The sequence below is a fragment of the Bolinopsis microptera genome, chromosome 2 (genome assembly GCF_026151205.1).
Source record: "Bolinopsis microptera isolate Bmic1 chromosome 2, MBARI_Bmic_1.0, whole genome shotgun sequence".
NCBI classification, from domain to species: domain Eukaryota; kingdom Metazoa; phylum Ctenophora; class Tentaculata; order Lobata; family Bolinopsidae; genus Bolinopsis; species Bolinopsis microptera.
Window position 1 is genome coordinate 18,686,091 of NC_087073.1, and position 16,760 is coordinate 18,702,850.

A 16,760-nucleotide genomic window follows, 5' to 3' on the forward strand; every position below is an offset into this window, starting at 1 on the left:
TTTTTTCTTCATTCTATTATATATCTATGTTTATACAGCTGATGGCAGGAGTTGCAGCCTCTGAAGATCTAGTCACTCACTCTGGTTCATGTCATTGTGGTAATGTTAAGTTCACAGTTCTAGCTCCCAGCACGCTGGATGTTTGGAAGTGCAACTGTTCCATCTGTACTAAGAAACAAAACGACCATTTTATCGTACCCAAATCCAGATTGACACTGGCTCCAGGATCAGAGAACCATCTTACAACCTACTCGTTCAACAGTGGTAAAGCGAAACATACCTTCTGTAAAACATGTGGCGTGCAGAGTTTTTATACCCCTCGATCAAACCCTGATGGAGTTGGGGTCATGCCCCATTGTATTGATAGTAAGACTGTGACTGAAATTGTGTGCAAGGAGTTTGATGGACAGAACTGGGAACAGTTTATTGAAACTTCTGATATCCGGAGTAAATCTAAAGAGTGATATTTTTAATTTTTAACTTTTACTTTGAGCTTGGGTAAACTGTTATGCTAGGAGATCAATTTCATAACTTTTCTATTGTGGATAAATTCAAAGTTTGTAGTTCAGCAGAATGTTCTGAGAAGGAAGATGAAAGTAAAATACATCTAAAAATTAAATGAAAGGGAAGTGTTATTCTCAGTGATCTCAACCGCCAACTTACAGTTCCACTACTGTTCAGTATCTATTTCTATTTTGTGTACTATCAGCATAATACATGAAAGTGCTGTCCATTTCTCCGTAATAACTCAATGCACTGTTTAGGTATCATGTACCATCCTGGAATGTATCAGCGGATGCAGCATTCTCAGTACAGAATGCCGCCGCAACACCAGTTACCCCGACACCAATACTCGCCACACGTTCGATACCAAGGTAATCGTAGCTTTCCTACAATACTTATCTCCATTATGGTCTTTGTTCTAGGTCTAATGGTAGATGCAGCGATTTGTTCTCTTTCGTATAAGTCACAAAAGAGACGAATTTTCTGTTGAGCTTTATGTAAGACGCGACCGGTTTTTCAGACGTTTTTGTGCGCAACACATGAAGCGCGCGATCGCGCGCAGATTTCATTTGAATTAAATATGTAGTAACGTATATATAATAGGTGACCTCTAGCTTCCTCTAGACTCAAGGTACTCTCTTGCTTTCGTGATGCAACTGATATTGCGGCTAGGTCCACCAGCTGTTGTACAATAAAATTACATGGTCATTGGACCTATAGAATATCCCGATTGAATTTCGCGATCGATCCTTGCCATTAGTATTTAGTCCAGTATTAGGTGGGTAGATCAATACCACAATACTTCTTCTTTACAGTGACATTTCTGAGAATGTCGGTGTTCGGTATTCACACACTTTATTGATGTTCTTCCTTCAGGTGATATGCAACAGCCCAACAAGCGTAGAAAGGTTGAACTAAGTACAGACGACAAGAGATTTTTGGGGGCTTTTCAACAGCGAGTCGGTCTTCGGCGAAAGGACACCGCTCGACAAACGGTACTTTACGGGTCTCATTTTGCGCCTAAGTAATTTCTTAGGTAAAGTCCACTCAAGGTGCTAAAATATGACTGTACCATCCATATATATATTTCTAATTCTCACTTCTGACAGTTCTGAGATCAAATATTATAACTTTTTCAGGTCGCTCAAACATTGGAAAAGCTCGGAAACGTGTACAAATTGTTAGAGAAATGTAAAGACAACCTCAGTGACGTTGATGTTGCAAAAAAGCTGGTGGGTTCTTATCAGCTCCAATGATTTTGTCATGAACCTCCAGATTATTGATAGATATTGGGTTTTTTAAGTTATTGTCAAGTAAGTAACCTGTGATATTCAGGAGGAATCCAGTGCTCAAGTAACAAAAGTGTGCACGAAACAGAACATGAGTCATCTCAAGAAGATCATAGTTCAGAGACACAAGAAGAAAGTTAACAATGCAGAGAAAAGAAACGCGAAAATAGCCGCTCTAGCCCTCGAAATAGACCATTGGAGGGCCACTATGCTGGCTCAAGATAAGAAGAAAAAGGAGGTAATTATTATTTTAACCCGGTCTGACACTATTGGTAGCTACTCTGGAAGATAAATCATAATTTACATTTAACCTAATTTTTAATCGGAAATGGAGCTGAGGAAGTGAGGGAATATAAATGCACAATATGCGTGCGGTTTCTTCTTTAAAATCTATTTCTTACATTTCATACATTCCTGACAGGACGATGAGCTCTGCAGCACGGCGGGGAACACACTTCAACAAGTATTGCAGAAACAGAGACAAACCAAACGTTTACTGGACACTGTCAAACTTCTAGTTGATCTCCGAGATATCAGAAAACAGCAGTCTGCTAGACGCCATGGTGAGTTTCAGTGCTGTGCTGAGATAGTTTGTGGGTTCTGGCCTGGCTTTGCATAGAAGTGCGGATGTGATTAAAGGTATTATCACTTACGGAAATACTAAGAATAATGAATTATGGCATTATTTCAAAATTCGACAAAACCTTTGCTTTGATAACATTTATGGTTTTATCGTTCAGAAAAATCTAATGCTTTTCAAACCATTCATAGCTTCAATATTTAACAAGAATTTCGCCGCGGTTACACCACGCTCGATCAATTTTCCCTGCTTAAACCGTTAATATTTGCAACGAAAAGTTAATTTTATCGATTAATAATAATAACAAGAATTTCGCCGCGGTGAAACCACGCACGATCAATTTTCCCTACGATGTACTTGTACCATTAATTCTTTTGAGTGAAAAGTGTGACTGGAAAAAAGTGCATCATATTTACATACTATGTTTTTTATAAATGAGTGTGATTCGTGCATGGTATAAATTGACGATTTATTTGACCAATGCAGCGCCGCGCATCAACAATAAATAAATCCAGAAAATTGCGGAAAATAACTTTGCGAAGGAGGAATTTCACTGTAATTAATTAACACATGGCTAGCGTCGAACGCAGCATAACAGACGCTTCCTATACACTTAATTATAGGGGAGTGGTCTATATTTCGAAGGAGCAGACTTTTGTCATCATCGCAGGTCCATCGGGCCACCTCATATATCCAAACCCGATTACTTATTCCCTACGATCTTTTTGCCTTCGGCAAGAGTAGGGAAAAAATTAGATATTGGATTATTTTGTTGTTAAAAAGTTGCAATATTTTCATCGTAATTTGTCATTGCGCGCGTGCAGGATTGCATGTACTAGAATATTTAGTACGCCGCGCACAAATTTTGGGCTAATTTAATTTGAACGGCATCGTTTGACAATTGAAATTCGCGTTGGATACTGCAATTAACTAACACATGCCGAGCGTCGCGCGCAGCATAACAGACGCTTCCTATACTCATAATTATAGGGGAGTGGTCTATATTGCGAAGGAGCAGACTTTTGTCGTCACCGCAGGTCCATCGGGATAGCTCATATATCCAAACCCGATTACTTATTCCCTACGATCTTTTTGCCTTCGACAAGAGCAGGGAAAAAAATTTTATATTCAGACAACGTCAAGAAAAACTTACCTATTCAGGAACATTCGTCGAGCCGGAGGTGGACCAGAGATTTGATAGAAACGTCAGTAAAATTAAAGAAGTCATCAAAGAAAAACTTGAGGTTTGTTATTTCTGCTGACTAAAATATAAAATAAATGGAAATATCAGCGTATTAAAAGAACCCTAGTTTTGTGTTTCTTAGGTTGCTACTTGCTTGTGTTCCTTAGGTTGCTACTTGTTGTAAATCAAAGAAGATTTTTCGAAAATGCATCTTGAGCCGCATCTTAGAATGTATTTTGTCGTGATGTTTAATTTTTAAATCTTTTCTCTCCACCAGACGTTTTATGCTGAAGAAAAGACAATAAAAGTTTTGATGGATTCAAATGAAGCTGACATTTGGGGAGTAGAGAAGAAGCTTAGACAACTCGAGCATATTCCTGATAACGGTAAATTTTTATATGTACCTAAAACATCAATCGATAGTTTTATGTTATAGTAAATTTTCATTTTTACGTATAAAATATGGTTAAGCAAGTCACTAAAAGTTAAAACGAACGTTTTATTTTCAGTTATCGATTACAGCAGCGTATATCTGGAAATCCAATACAATCCTCGCAAACTTGTAGAAATAAGGTTCGTTATTTTATTATCTCCTTTTTTATGGTCCTTGAATTCTTCTATCAGACAGATTTGAGATGGAATTTGTGAATATAATTAGCAACCAGTTTAAAAGTATTATTTTATTACCGTAATGAAAAATATGACCCTACAGGCGAGAATGGGACGATTACCTGTGTGCGCCAGGGACCCCAGCAGGTACCCGCATTCCTACAACCACCCTGCTGCCTCCCTCTAACCCCAGTCCTCAATGGGGACAATACTTGCGAGTTGAAAGTAGCCACTCCCCCTCTACTTCTCACCAACCCCCGCCACCCCCAATGGAACCAATACCTAAAAGTTGAGATACTTGGTTCCAATACCTACAAGTTGAGATACTTGGTTCCAATACCTACAAGTTGAGATACTTGGTTCCAATACCTACAAGTTGAGATACTTGGTTCCAATACCTACAAGTTGAGATACTTGGTTCCAATACCTACAAGTTGAGATACTTGGTTCCAATACCTACAAGTTGAGATACTTGGTTCCAATACCTACAAGTTGAGATACTTGGTTCCAATACCTACAAGTTGAGATACTTGGTTCCAATACCTACAAGTTGAGATACTTGGTTTACATACCAACTACGATGAGCGTCGTTTGAATATAAACATTTGGAATGACTAAGCTGTGCCTGAATATCACCGAGGTGGAAAATGTTGACTATCATGATTCTTTTACAAGTCGTAGGTGTAATGCTTTTGAGTTTTGACTGAATATTTTATTGACTATTAGCTATGGTGGCCCTCGGTCGGAACTTAAAAAGTTGACTGTGAAATGAAATATGCTACATGTTTCAGCGAAAATAAAACTTGCATTCGAGCACACGATTTTTGCGGGGCTAATTTAAAAAATTCTTGCTGCTGCTATTCTTTAGGTTATTTATTGCCACATTCTATACAAGCAATATTTTATTTGTGTTATGATGATCATTGATAATTTCAAATTATTTGAATTAAACTGAAGTTCCCAAATTCACTTTCTGGCGTTTAAATGTCTTAATAATTACGGTAATAAAATGAAGTATTGCCAGCCCATCAGAGTTCAAACACCACATCTGCTATGTTCAACGGTTTTAGCCATTCTAAAGCTAATTAGTGTTAATCAATACTATAAATAACCAATACATTATTGGGCCTTGTCTGGTGAACACTGGGTGACTGGGTGCGACAGCAATAGAACACGTTTCAGCTCCTTGCTAACCACCCTATTTAGTGACAAAGCATTTTAGTGACAGAGTATTTTAGTGACAGCTAAGATCACCCTTCATAAAATATGAATTTTGCACTTTGCAGACTGGGTGAAAAGGGAGGAACAACGTTTCATAACGAAAGGAATCGATTACGAACGTCATTAATATAAATGGTTCTTAAATTGCTCCTTCTATATTAACGAATCATTGCAAAGCGTTTCTCATTGTAAAGTGTGAGAATCTCACTTTTCGACCAAGAGTCTTCACATAACAACATATGCATTTAGTCTTCGGTTATAGCATATAGGGTCAAAATTGGAAAATATAGCTTGGATTTAAGAGTTTAATGTCATCTGTGAAGCACTGGAAGCAAACAATGTGGAGGATGTTGTTCCATTGAATACCATTTCTTCCCGTTCCAATGTTGTATTGGTGAAAATCTGCCCAAATTGGGCTTTGCTTCTGGCTTAATTGCAAATAATAAGACAGAGGTACACTGGTACAGGGTCAGGAAACCTTCTTGTCCTCTGCTCGCTTCACTTCTCAATGGAGGATGTCCTCATCGAGTCTACGTAATCTAATGGTATAATATGCTACCAGTACCAGCTACGGACAGGCAATTGTCCGCCACATTTCATCCTTAATTTCAACAGAAGTTCTTTGTACATCGATAGTTTAAGATCTGTTCAATTCCGCAAGATCATTACGAAAACTACAATGAGATGTTATTCTCAATTATGATATATAATGCGATTCTTAAACGAATATCAGTATCACTATCACATCAATGTGCAACTAGTTCTATTAGATCCCAAGCTTATTTCAATTACCTAGCGAGCGAGTTCGATTATTGTACGGATCGAACGACAGCGGAGAGATATTTATGTAATATACACCTGCAGGCTGCAGGCCATCAGGTGAGAAGATGCTGATGAAAATAAACATATTTGCAGGTGTAAAATATAAATAGTAGCACTTTAGTGCTAATCCTGTTCTCACATTGATGGAGCGATATATTTAGACTTTCATCAGTCTGTTTATTATTATTCTATGGAATGAACCACTATGTGCCCCAAGAGATGTTGCAAATGTTCTTTGTTTGTGTTGGTTTTCATCAAGTTTGCACAGCTTCGGCTAAGAAAACCACGTTAATAAGTCCAAACTTCAGAAAGCTCTTTTGGAAGTTCAAGTATTTTTTAAACATAGGCTGGATCTAGATAGACAACGAAAATATTAGATAGGATTAGATTTAGATAGCAGACAGAAAGTCTGCCTGACTCTGGGGTTTGGCAACCCTGGAGGAGGCTATAATCGGAGTTATCTATGTGGAGGTGAAGTGAGTGGTGAGGGGCAATGAGTAAAGCGTTTACTAAACGCTCAAGACCAAGTGCCAATTTTAGTTCGATTCGCGATAATAGTGGTAATATTGGTTGTCAAAAATGTCGTTGACGGAGAGATTGATTTGATAATCGTAAAGGCCCAGTGGCACTAGTGCATTGCATTTTATGGAACACATAAAGTTGATGCATTAGCCTTCAAACTATTAGTATTGTGAAATATTGAATATAGAGGTAGTTCCCCTGTAAAAGCTGCGGAGTCTAGTATAAGTAAGATGTTTATAAAAAGTTCAGTTGACGCAAAGCTTTAAATATGTAGTCAGTAGTGGTGACGTTAAATTACCTGATCTATAGTAACTCAAATTAATAACCCCTAATGACAGTCGGGATTTTGTAGCGCGATTGGCGATTCACAAATACAATGTTTCTCGCTACCAAAAATAAAATATTTTTGCAAATGCTACTACGAGCCATGGAAACGGTCGAATTGGTTCATCAATTTATAGTGGATTTTGTAGCTCGTAGTTTTATTATTTATAATCATATTAAAATATTGTGACTTTTTAGGTTTTTTACGATTTTGCGGCCGAACAAAACGGATTTACATAAACCCTAACTCCAATCCTAACCATACCCCAAAAGCTAATCATAACACTTGACTAGGTCTAGACTACGTCTACACTCCTACTCCTAGCCCTTGCCATGACCAATTAAATTTGCGTTTGACTAGCTTTGGTTGATTTTATGGTTATACTTCTTTTTATGGTTACATAACTTTCGCTTTTCCATCAATTTCCAATCATGCATGGTTATAAAAGCATTAGCAAGTAACACTAACCTCCTTGACACTTGACGAACGATATGATTATGGTTAACGGGTGATACTGATACTCGTAAAATATTTCTTTCAAATACCGAGTCGACGAGTCCAACTCGGCGCGAGTTTTGGTAGGTTATACATATAATAAACCTACAAACGATATGGCTTAGGCTGCAGTTATCAGTTCTGATTGTAAACTCTGTTGTTGTGGGATGACTTTTGAGTTTTGTATCTACAAAAACAAAACATATTACCATTGATTCTTCAAAAGGAGGTACCCAGGTCGAACAATAACTATTTCTAGAATCAAACCTTATGACAGAACATATCGAATGTGTTCATTTTGGCGACAGCGCTGACCAATTTCCGCGTGTGATCCATTTCTCCATTAGGTTTTATTATCGTAACGATGTCATCATAAACATAAAATGAGATACTGGATACGCCTGATTTTCACAACAAATAAAATTTACAATATCCACGTAGTAACCATGTTGATGTAGTAACACTAACAGGGCATCTCATTTCTAGCAGTGATGACGATACTCAAAGCTATAACGGTCGTTGGGACCATCTCAATTATATTAATTGTGTAGCTCTTTAAAGTGTACTGATCATGATTTCAACTCCAAGTGCCACATCGAATACTCATTTTAAGTGATGTTCAATAGAAATATAATTACGTAGTATCACAGGAAAAAACTATGACCTACGTGCACTGCTAGTGTCACTTTCATTGTTTGTTCAATATTTATATAGATAATGTCATCAAATTTCTATAGATCGTATGCCAATAATTCATTTCCGATCATTTTGGTGTACTCTTTGATGCGGCTCCCAAAATGCTTCTCCCATCATTATCTTCCATTATTTTTTGATAAAAACCACCCAGATCATTCGATGATTGATGAAATGTTATCATTAATAATTGTCCATTACATCTCAATGACAATAGAATTAGATTGTCCAATGATTGGCCGATGATCGTCAAATATTTAGCTATTGCTTAGTGCTTACTTATTGAAACTCATCATATCCTGTCTAAAGAATGTCTTGTGCAAACTACGAACTGTACTGTATAGTATTAGTAAAGGTGAAAGGATGGGCTTCAAAGATGTCGCAAAATTTCTAACAACGAATCTCTGCCTATTGTATTTGTCCAACATGATCCCCTTCTTTATAAATCTGCAAATTTGTTTTATAGTGATGTCGAATAGCCCTTTTTGTATCTCCAAGGGACAGCTGCTCTTGCAACTTTACGGTCAAGTTTATTTATATCATGTCAGAATGAATGCCTCAATTCTGCCTGCTACTATCTTCTTCTTAGTTCTTCGTAGGGGGCTGTGGTCATTATCACTAATTAAGATAGAGCATGATACCACTGTAAGAGCCTGCTAGTGCTACTATCACGTGATAGAGTCACGCGGCTTAGAAAATACAATTCGAGAATTTTCTTGACAATAGATCCATAAGATCAACAACTTCAAGTAGCAAAGTTACAACCATTATATATACAAATTTCTCAAAAGGGCGCTGATCACCTGAGTCAATTGACGTAGTGCTATTATATTTTCTTGGATTTCTTTATGCTAGTTTTTGTCATTATTGTCATCACGGTCTTCATGGTCATCGGCTTCATCCTATAAATAGCACGCTATATTGGAAAGCTTAGTAAGCTCAGCTTAGAAGCTGGTGCGAATTGAACCCAGGATCAGTCAGTCAGATACCCAGATTTCTGTCAGCTACCCAAGCGAAAACAAATTTTGTATCTCTTCAGTGATCGGTCGAAACTCGAAGACTGATTCTGTCAATGGTAGTTACCAATTGACGACAGATTTTATTTTTACTCGGCATTCGACTAAACAGTTTCCCCCAAACTACGCATCTGTACTCTGTAGTCAACTACAGGCCTGGCTCATACTCATAGTATGTTCTTTGTAAACGTAAATCTAATAAAATCACAATTACAAATAACATGACAATAAGATAGGACTTGTTATTGTAGGTTTACAACCTACCAGGACGCGCGCCGAGTTGGACTCGTCGACGGTCCCAATATATGGAACAGATATTTTACGAGTATCACCCGTTAAACTTGTTACTAAGTTAAAGTGCTTACAATTTTTAGCAACTTAAGTATTGTTTTATAATTCAAGTCAGTATCGTCATTAAAGTTCGGGGTTTCCATTTTGTTAACCACCATCCTCTTGATTCGTCCATGAAGCTTCTCACGTGAATTTATGAAGTCGGAAGAGTTTGCATAAATAGTGAATTAACAGCATTCATATTTTATTGCACGGAGGCCGGGCACTTCGGAATGAGTATGTGATTTCAACTTTTCTATTGGACAAGGGATGAAAGTTTGGGGAAAGTTGTCCACGTGCCGTGCGAAACCATTGGAGTAGGTCGATGAATAATAGTGAGAATTATTCGCTTCCGGATATGATGCACCCATTCCGGAAATGAACCTTTCTCGACTACAAAGCAGGGCTCTCCAGCCTCGCTTCCGGAAATGTTCGGACAAAGAGCAGGAGGATCACTAAAAATTGAAAGCTTGCACGTGCCCATGCTTTAAATACACGTGCACATATTGTTTTATTCTTATTACAGTCCAGTGGTTCACTTTTGTAAATCCAATCATTTCGCTTTCAGATATTTCAACTTTCCTCACCCGAAATCGCTAACGTTGCTTTATAATTCAGTAAATTCACTATGCTGAGACTCTGCAGTTTTATCATCCTGGTAGTTGATCTAAGTGCTCTTCCACCGTTCAGAGGTGGGTGGAAGCGTCCACCAGCCCTTAGGTCAATGAAAGTTCAGACTTTCCGGTCCCCACGGCCTAAAGAACTTATTGTTCGCTCGGAAGGTATCTCTATAAAAATTGATCACAAAGTTCATTTGCTAAATGCTATTACATATAAAACGTTATTCTTGTCATGATTAACCCGAATGCACATCTCATAGCTTGAATAGGATAAAATCATGCTGCAAGTTGTAATTGTAGCACTGTTTGGATTAAGCCAGGCAATGCATCCTGACCAACCACTCCTAGTAAACCGAGTAAAACGTAAGTGTATCGAGTGGTATGTGTATGAGCTGTCTGGGAATAGGAAAGAGAGTTAAAGCATTATTTAACGATAAGATTCAGATCTTATCATTTTTATGAAAAAAATGAACGCTGAAATTATGACTATGACCATATTATTTATTAGAATTAATTACATTTTGCATGGTTGGTTCAGCACTTTTAAGTATACAGTATAAATTCACAGCAGTAACGTTTCACAGCAGATTATCTAAGGATTAACTGCATTTAAACGGCTCCAGCAATCCCCAGTCAAATAGCCACATAGTCTCAATATAGGTTAGCTGTTAATGTAGTTACGAGTTGACACACGCTGCAATCCCCTTTTGCAATCCCCTTCTGCAATTCCCTTTTGCACGAGGGGTTTCGTTCAGGCCCTTCACACTTTGTTTCTGTCTGGTTTTAATTTACCGTTACAATAATGACTTTAATATACAACGTGTAGACAGTTACGAGTTAGATTCTGAGGAAGTCAGGAAGTGCTATATTTCGTCTAACTTAGACAAACTATATAAATATAATGGGAGTGCTTTAACCAGGTATAGCCAGTCCACAGCTATAGCTCCATAGTAAGACTTGTTTCAATTTTATTACAAAATTAACTACATTAACAGTTAACATATATTGAGACTAGGTGGGTATTTTCATATACAATTAATTTTACGAAAAGCTCGAATAACACTTCCTTTCTTTTTTATTTACTACCATGCCAGACGCCTCTCCTTTCTCCTAATTTCCTTGAATTGTTTTTCTCCACCATAATTACTTAACTCTTCTCCCAATCATAGTAATTTCATTCAAGTATGCACACGATTTCTTCAAACATTCCGATTTGAAGTACCGAGTAACTGCATGTTAACTGCATATTAACTGCATTAACTGCATATAGCTCAAACTGCAAATAGTCTTCTGAGCTAGTGAGCGCCCTGAGAACATGCTCACTGCTCAGTCGTCTATTTTGCTTGCATTTTAATTGGTTCAAAGATAGTCGACCAAGGAGAACTTACGACTGTAAGCTACAGTCGTAATATTTTTGATCATTGATACAGTATTCATCTTTGAACCCGTCCCAATCGCATTTATATATTTACTTGGAGGCTTAAACAGTTTAAAACGACAAAAGATATAATGGCGGATAAAAAGAGAGGCTGGCGCCGTTCAGTAAAATTATATTACTCCCTTTCAAGTCTTACATCAGAATCTTGATTAATTTCACGTATCTCTATTTTATAGCCCACTTGCAATGATTGGATCCCAAACATTGCCCATAATATGCGTGGTAGTGATCATTCTCGCAATCCTACCTTCCAGTCTGGGTCTATTACCAAGGGTACATAACGGCCAAATAAACCTGCTTCGTGACAGAATCAATCAGGACAAATCCAAACGAAGTGAGATATGGGATGGTTCATCTTTTATAGTTATAGCGGTCTTAATTCCGCCAGCTGAAATTCGTTCCAGTAATAGTTATGTTATTTGTCTCTAATGTGTTCCGAAGTCTCGCCGTTAAATATAGGTAGCTCCAAATCTGCTTGTTCATCGTTTTCTTCCATTTTAACTTTTCCTGCTTTAAATTAATTGTACTTTGCAAGTTAATAAAGCTGGGTATAACTTACAATTATGTCTGGCGCCTTTTATATTGCCCATTTATGTTCTGCAACAACCAATAATATTAGTAATACTATAGCTGTGCTGTCATGGTTTTGAACAATCGTTCAGTTTTGGCATTGCTTGCTTGAGCTCACTTACCAAATCCGTCAAAAGGAGGTTAAGAAATGAGAATGAAGTCTCTTGTAAACAAATAAAAACACGCCAAGAAACTATCATATTTTTAGTCGTTTAAAGAAAACTTTGTAAAATGTTTCTATCGTTTTCTATCGATTTCTATCGATTTCTATCGATTTCTATCGTTTCAAGTTTAAGTTTAGTAGTTTTTTGAGCTCGCTATGAAGAAACTGTTAGCCTTTCTTAACGCTTTACTTTAAAACTCAAAATTCTATGCTGACTGTTTATTACACAAATAAACTCGTTCTTTATGCTGCAAAAGCTATACAATAAACTACGATTTAATGATTTTATTTAAGTTAAGTATGTTAACTATTGAAATAATAATCGCAGGCGCTGGATCGCACTGTGAGGATGTTGGAGCAGCGGAAGAGTGTGCTTGGTGGAACGAACAAGGGTTAGTTGTGTTTATCTACATTCTACCCCTCTAGCCATTTCTAAGGACACTTTGGCTCATACAACTTTAATTTTGTTTGATCTTGATGGCATGTCATGATGGCTCATTCTTTAAAACGTTTTATTCCTTAACTCCAATTATCATCGCAACGAATTCTCGTACATCAATTGCGTTTTTTAAATATTATCATCTCAAATCTAATGATCCTTTTTTCAGATACTGTGCAGACGACTCGGACTTCCATGCCGCTATGATTGAACAGTGTGCTAAAACTTGTGGCTGTGAAAGTAAGTAAAAAAGGGAAAACTTCGTTACTGATTACTACCTGCATTATCTTTATTTGAAAATATTTAAAAACATAATTAAATAAATTTGATTAAGCAATTGTTAGGCAACAAAACTGAAACTACTACCAATTAAGAATTATAAGTTATTATGGTCCCCCAAAACATTCATGATCCGGAATAAAACTGATTGCTAACAGAATTAGAAGAAAAAGAGGCTGAAGAGGTTTTGGTGGTCATGAAGAGAGGCTGTGAAAATAAGGGGTCACCAGAGGATTGTGAATTCTGGAAGGGTGAGGGATACTGCGCAGACGACTCTGAGTTCCATGATGCCATCATGGAGCAGTGTCCTTGCAGTTGTGAAGGAGAAGAAGTTGCCGAGGAGGTTGCTGAAGAAGTTTTGGTGATGAAGAGAGGCTGTGAAAACACGGGGTCACCAGAGGACTGTGAGTGGTGGGAGAGCGAGGGATATTGTGCAGACGACTCTGAATTCCATGATGCCATGATGACACAGTGTCCTTGCAGTTGTGGTGAGGAATGCTGCTGGATAAAGCCTTGATTTATGTAGATAAGGTCGTGCGCACGATGTCTTTCTTGCTTCACACAGCACACATTGCATTTGCATGTATTAGTTCAATTTAGCATCGCCTCGGAGTTAGAGCAAGCAGTAATGCGATGATGGGCACAAAAAGTCTGTGTGAATCATTATTGATTCTGATTTTTTATTACAGTCTGAAATTAAAGCATTGGCAGTAACAATTTTCATAAGAAGATCATTTTTCACAATATGGTGGTTGTATAAATCATTTATCAAAGCTATTTCTATAGTCTAAATCATTTTGATACATGTCGCTCAAATTGCAATATTCTAAACAAAGTATGCTTTTATGACACGGATTTAAAATTTGGGTGTAAGCACGATAGCATTTATTTTCAGAGCCTCAGCAGATTCAACTGAATAGACGCAAGCAATTAGCTGATCCAGGAAAGAGAAGTGAACAGTTGGCTGATCCGGGAAAGAGAAGTGAACAGTTGGCTGATCTTGGAAAAAGAAGTGAACAGTTGGCTGATCCGGGAAAGAGAAGCGAACAGTTGGCTGATCCTGGAAAAAGAAGTGAACAGTTGGCTGATCCAGGAAAAAGAAGTGAACAGTTGGCTGATCCGGGAAAAAGAAGTGAACAGTTGGCTGATCCAGGAAAAAGAAGTGAACAGTTGGCTGATCCTGGAAAAAGAAGTGAACAGTTGGCTGATCCGGGAAAGAGAAGCGAACAGTTGGCTGATCCTGGAAAAAGAAGTGAACAGTTGGCTGATCCAGGAAAAAGAAGTGAACAGTTGGCTGATCCGGGAAAAAGAAGTGAACAGTTGGCTGATCCAGGAAAGAGAAGTGAACAGTTGGCTGATCCTGGAAAAAGAAGTGAACAGTTGGCTGATCCGGGAAAGAGAAGCGAACAGTTGGCTGATCCAGGAAAAAGAAGTGAACAGTTGGCTGATCCTGGAAAGAGAAGCGAACAGTTGGCTAATCCTGGAAAAAGAAGTGAACAGTTGGCTGATCCGGGAAAGAGAAGCGAACAGTTGGCTGATCCGGGAAAAAGAAGTGAACAGTTGGCTGATCCGGGAAAGAGAAGCGAACAGTTGGCTAATCCTGGAAAAAGAAGTGAACAGTTGGCTAATCCGGGAAAGAGAAGCGAACAGTTGGCTGATCCTGGAAAAAGAAGTGAACAGTTGGCTGATCCGGGAAAGAGAAGCGAACAGTTGGCTAATCCTGGAAAAAGAAGTGAACAGTTGGCTAATCCGGGAAAGAGAAGCGAACAGTTGGCTGATCCTGGAAAAAGAAGTGAACAGTTGGCTGATCCGGGAAAGAGAAGCAAACAGTTGGCTGATCTAGGAAAGAGAAGTGAACAGTTAGCTGATCCGGGAAAAAGAAGCATTGATCGTCGATTTACAGTTCAAACAAATCTAGTTTAATATTCAGTGTTTTTAACAAGTTAGTTTGAGTGAACAGCACTGGAGCCACAAAGCACCATTTCCGATTTAGCAATAGCATTTTGTCTGCACATTTTCTATCGTGGGTGCTGCTATTTTTTGAGTAAAAGTCACCATAATAAGCACACTTATGCTATAGTAAGGTTGCAAGAGGTAGACATAGTGATAATGAAATTGAAAACATATTATGATATACTTCTACCTTGCCGCCAATAAATCTGATTTAATTTAAAATCTTGAACTGTTATTAACAGTCCACTTTTTTCAGAGGGAAAAGAAGCGGAGGCCGTTTTGAAAGCTAAAAGATCTGCTGAAGAAGAAGGTCGTAAGTGAAGCACGCGAGAAGTCTAGTGTGAAACATATCGGTTAAGTCTCGGGAATTTTGCTTAAATGGACTAAGCATGAAAGATTCTGGAATCAACTTGTTCCGGCACATTTTAAGTTTTTCGGATATTATTTGATCAGCATTTAACAACGGACAGCAGTACTTTGTGAAGGTGCTAGATTTGACTTTGAATGGATCTTTCTAACAGTTTCGCCTTTTTTTCCTAGATTTTACAGTTTTATGAAAGTATGGTATTCTAGCAGGATTGTTTCGATTGTATGTAATTTATTCCTCGGCGAGGGGCTATGTGTTTGTACTATCCAATTATTGCCAATATCTTTTTGCAGCATTGTTATTATGTGAGTTTGATTTCTTTGTTAGCATTGGAAGACTTATAAAGCAACATAATTACGAACAAAATGTCCATTGAAAGCTAAAAAGGAAAGCATTCATGAAAAGTAATTGTTATAGTGTTACTGAACTAAGTAACGTTTTCTTGAAGTAGTTGTAATGATAGATGTGTCTTCAGTAAAGTCAATCATGTATTCCTTTAATTTCTTTAGCTCTATGTAAGTAAATTTGGATTTATATTTGCTGAAGAATGCTTTTAGTTAAAAGCCTAGTTCAACTTTTAATTGGACGGTCTTGACTGCGCCGAACTTAAAGTTAAACATCAAATCGCATTTGCATTTGCATTTCTAAACATGGTTTGACCCAATCAAAGCTGAGTTTACAGACTTGTTTTTAATCGAGCTGTACGACGTACGCGTACGTAAGTGCGAAATTTGTGCATATCTCGGCTCTATAGATGTGCCCAGCTCTGCAAATTGACAATTTTCGGTTTGTCGCATCATGTCGCAGCCGCATAAGTCAATTTCATGCTGCGATGTGAGTGGGTGCAAAGATTTGTGGTTGAGACCTCCATTCTTTCCTTTCCATAACCATTCACTGGTACAATAGAATATAATTATAGTTGTCTTTTGCTTAACGAACAGTAAAAAATCATTTCCAAAATTTAGGCTGGTTAAAAGTAAAACAGTCTTTGGGACGAAATTGCTAAAATTTCTTGGAAAAATTGCTTGAAATTCCTTTTGATTCATTATCAACTTTTATATAGAATTAGAAAGCCTTCGAAGCCTTAGTCACTTTTAGTATTAATATTATTAGTTAATAAAGCACTCTCCAATAGAACTAGAGTTAGAGGAGCGATGTGAAGACTCGGTGGAATACTGCAAGGTGCTACAGCAACAGGGAGCTTGCGATGACAACGGCGGCAAGCTAGGCCTAGCTAGCGAACTGGTTGCTAAAGCCAAGAACATACTCTGTAGGAAAACTTGTGGAAATTGCTAGGAGAAACTGCTGAAATTTGGCTCAATTACTGACGAAACGAGAAATA

General features: G+C 37.8%; 4 protein-coding genes across 5 annotated transcripts in view; 3 read left to right on the forward strand and 1 right to left on the reverse strand.

The window, feature by feature from the left end:
- The window catches only part of LOC134811172 (actin-related protein 2/3 complex subunit 3-like), an 87,981-nt gene extending 82,872 nt beyond the window's left edge, over nt 1-5,109 (reverse strand). For both annotated transcript variants that reach the window (XM_063817916.1, XM_063817914.1), the window contains exon 1: nt 5,098-5,109. The gene's annotated coding sequence lies outside the window, so the exon portion shown is untranslated. The remainder of the gene's footprint in view (nt 1-5,097) is intronic.
- On the forward strand, nt 27-464 carry LOC134826870 (centromere protein V-like). The gene has a single exon (XM_063839374.1). The coding sequence runs from the start codon at nt 27-29 to the stop codon at nt 462-464; it is 438 nt and encodes a 145-aa protein (XP_063695444.1).
- Nucleotides 766-5,135, forward strand: LOC134811170 (uncharacterized). Its single transcript, XM_063817911.1, has 9 exons — nt 766-875; nt 1,381-1,499; nt 1,644-1,736; nt 1,840-2,031; nt 2,215-2,356; nt 3,535-3,617; nt 3,834-3,942; nt 4,066-4,129; nt 4,269-5,135. The coding sequence occupies exons 1-9, from the start codon at nt 770-772 to the stop codon at nt 4,456-4,458; spliced, it is 1,098 nt and encodes a 365-aa protein (XP_063673981.1). The 5' UTR covers nt 766-769; the 3' UTR covers nt 4,459-5,135.
- A 6,698-nt stretch (nt 5,136-11,833) lies between these two features.
- LOC134811554 (uncharacterized) lies at nt 11,834-15,719 on the forward strand. The gene is made up of 5 exons (XM_063818496.1): nt 11,834-11,981; nt 12,709-12,772; nt 12,989-13,059; nt 13,257-13,586; nt 15,308-15,719. Exons 1-5 carry the CDS (start codon nt 11,834-11,836, stop codon nt 15,370-15,372), a joined length of 678 nt encoding a protein of 225 aa, XP_063674566.1. The 3' UTR covers nt 15,373-15,719.
- Nucleotides 15,720-16,760: the final 1,041 nt, after the last annotated feature.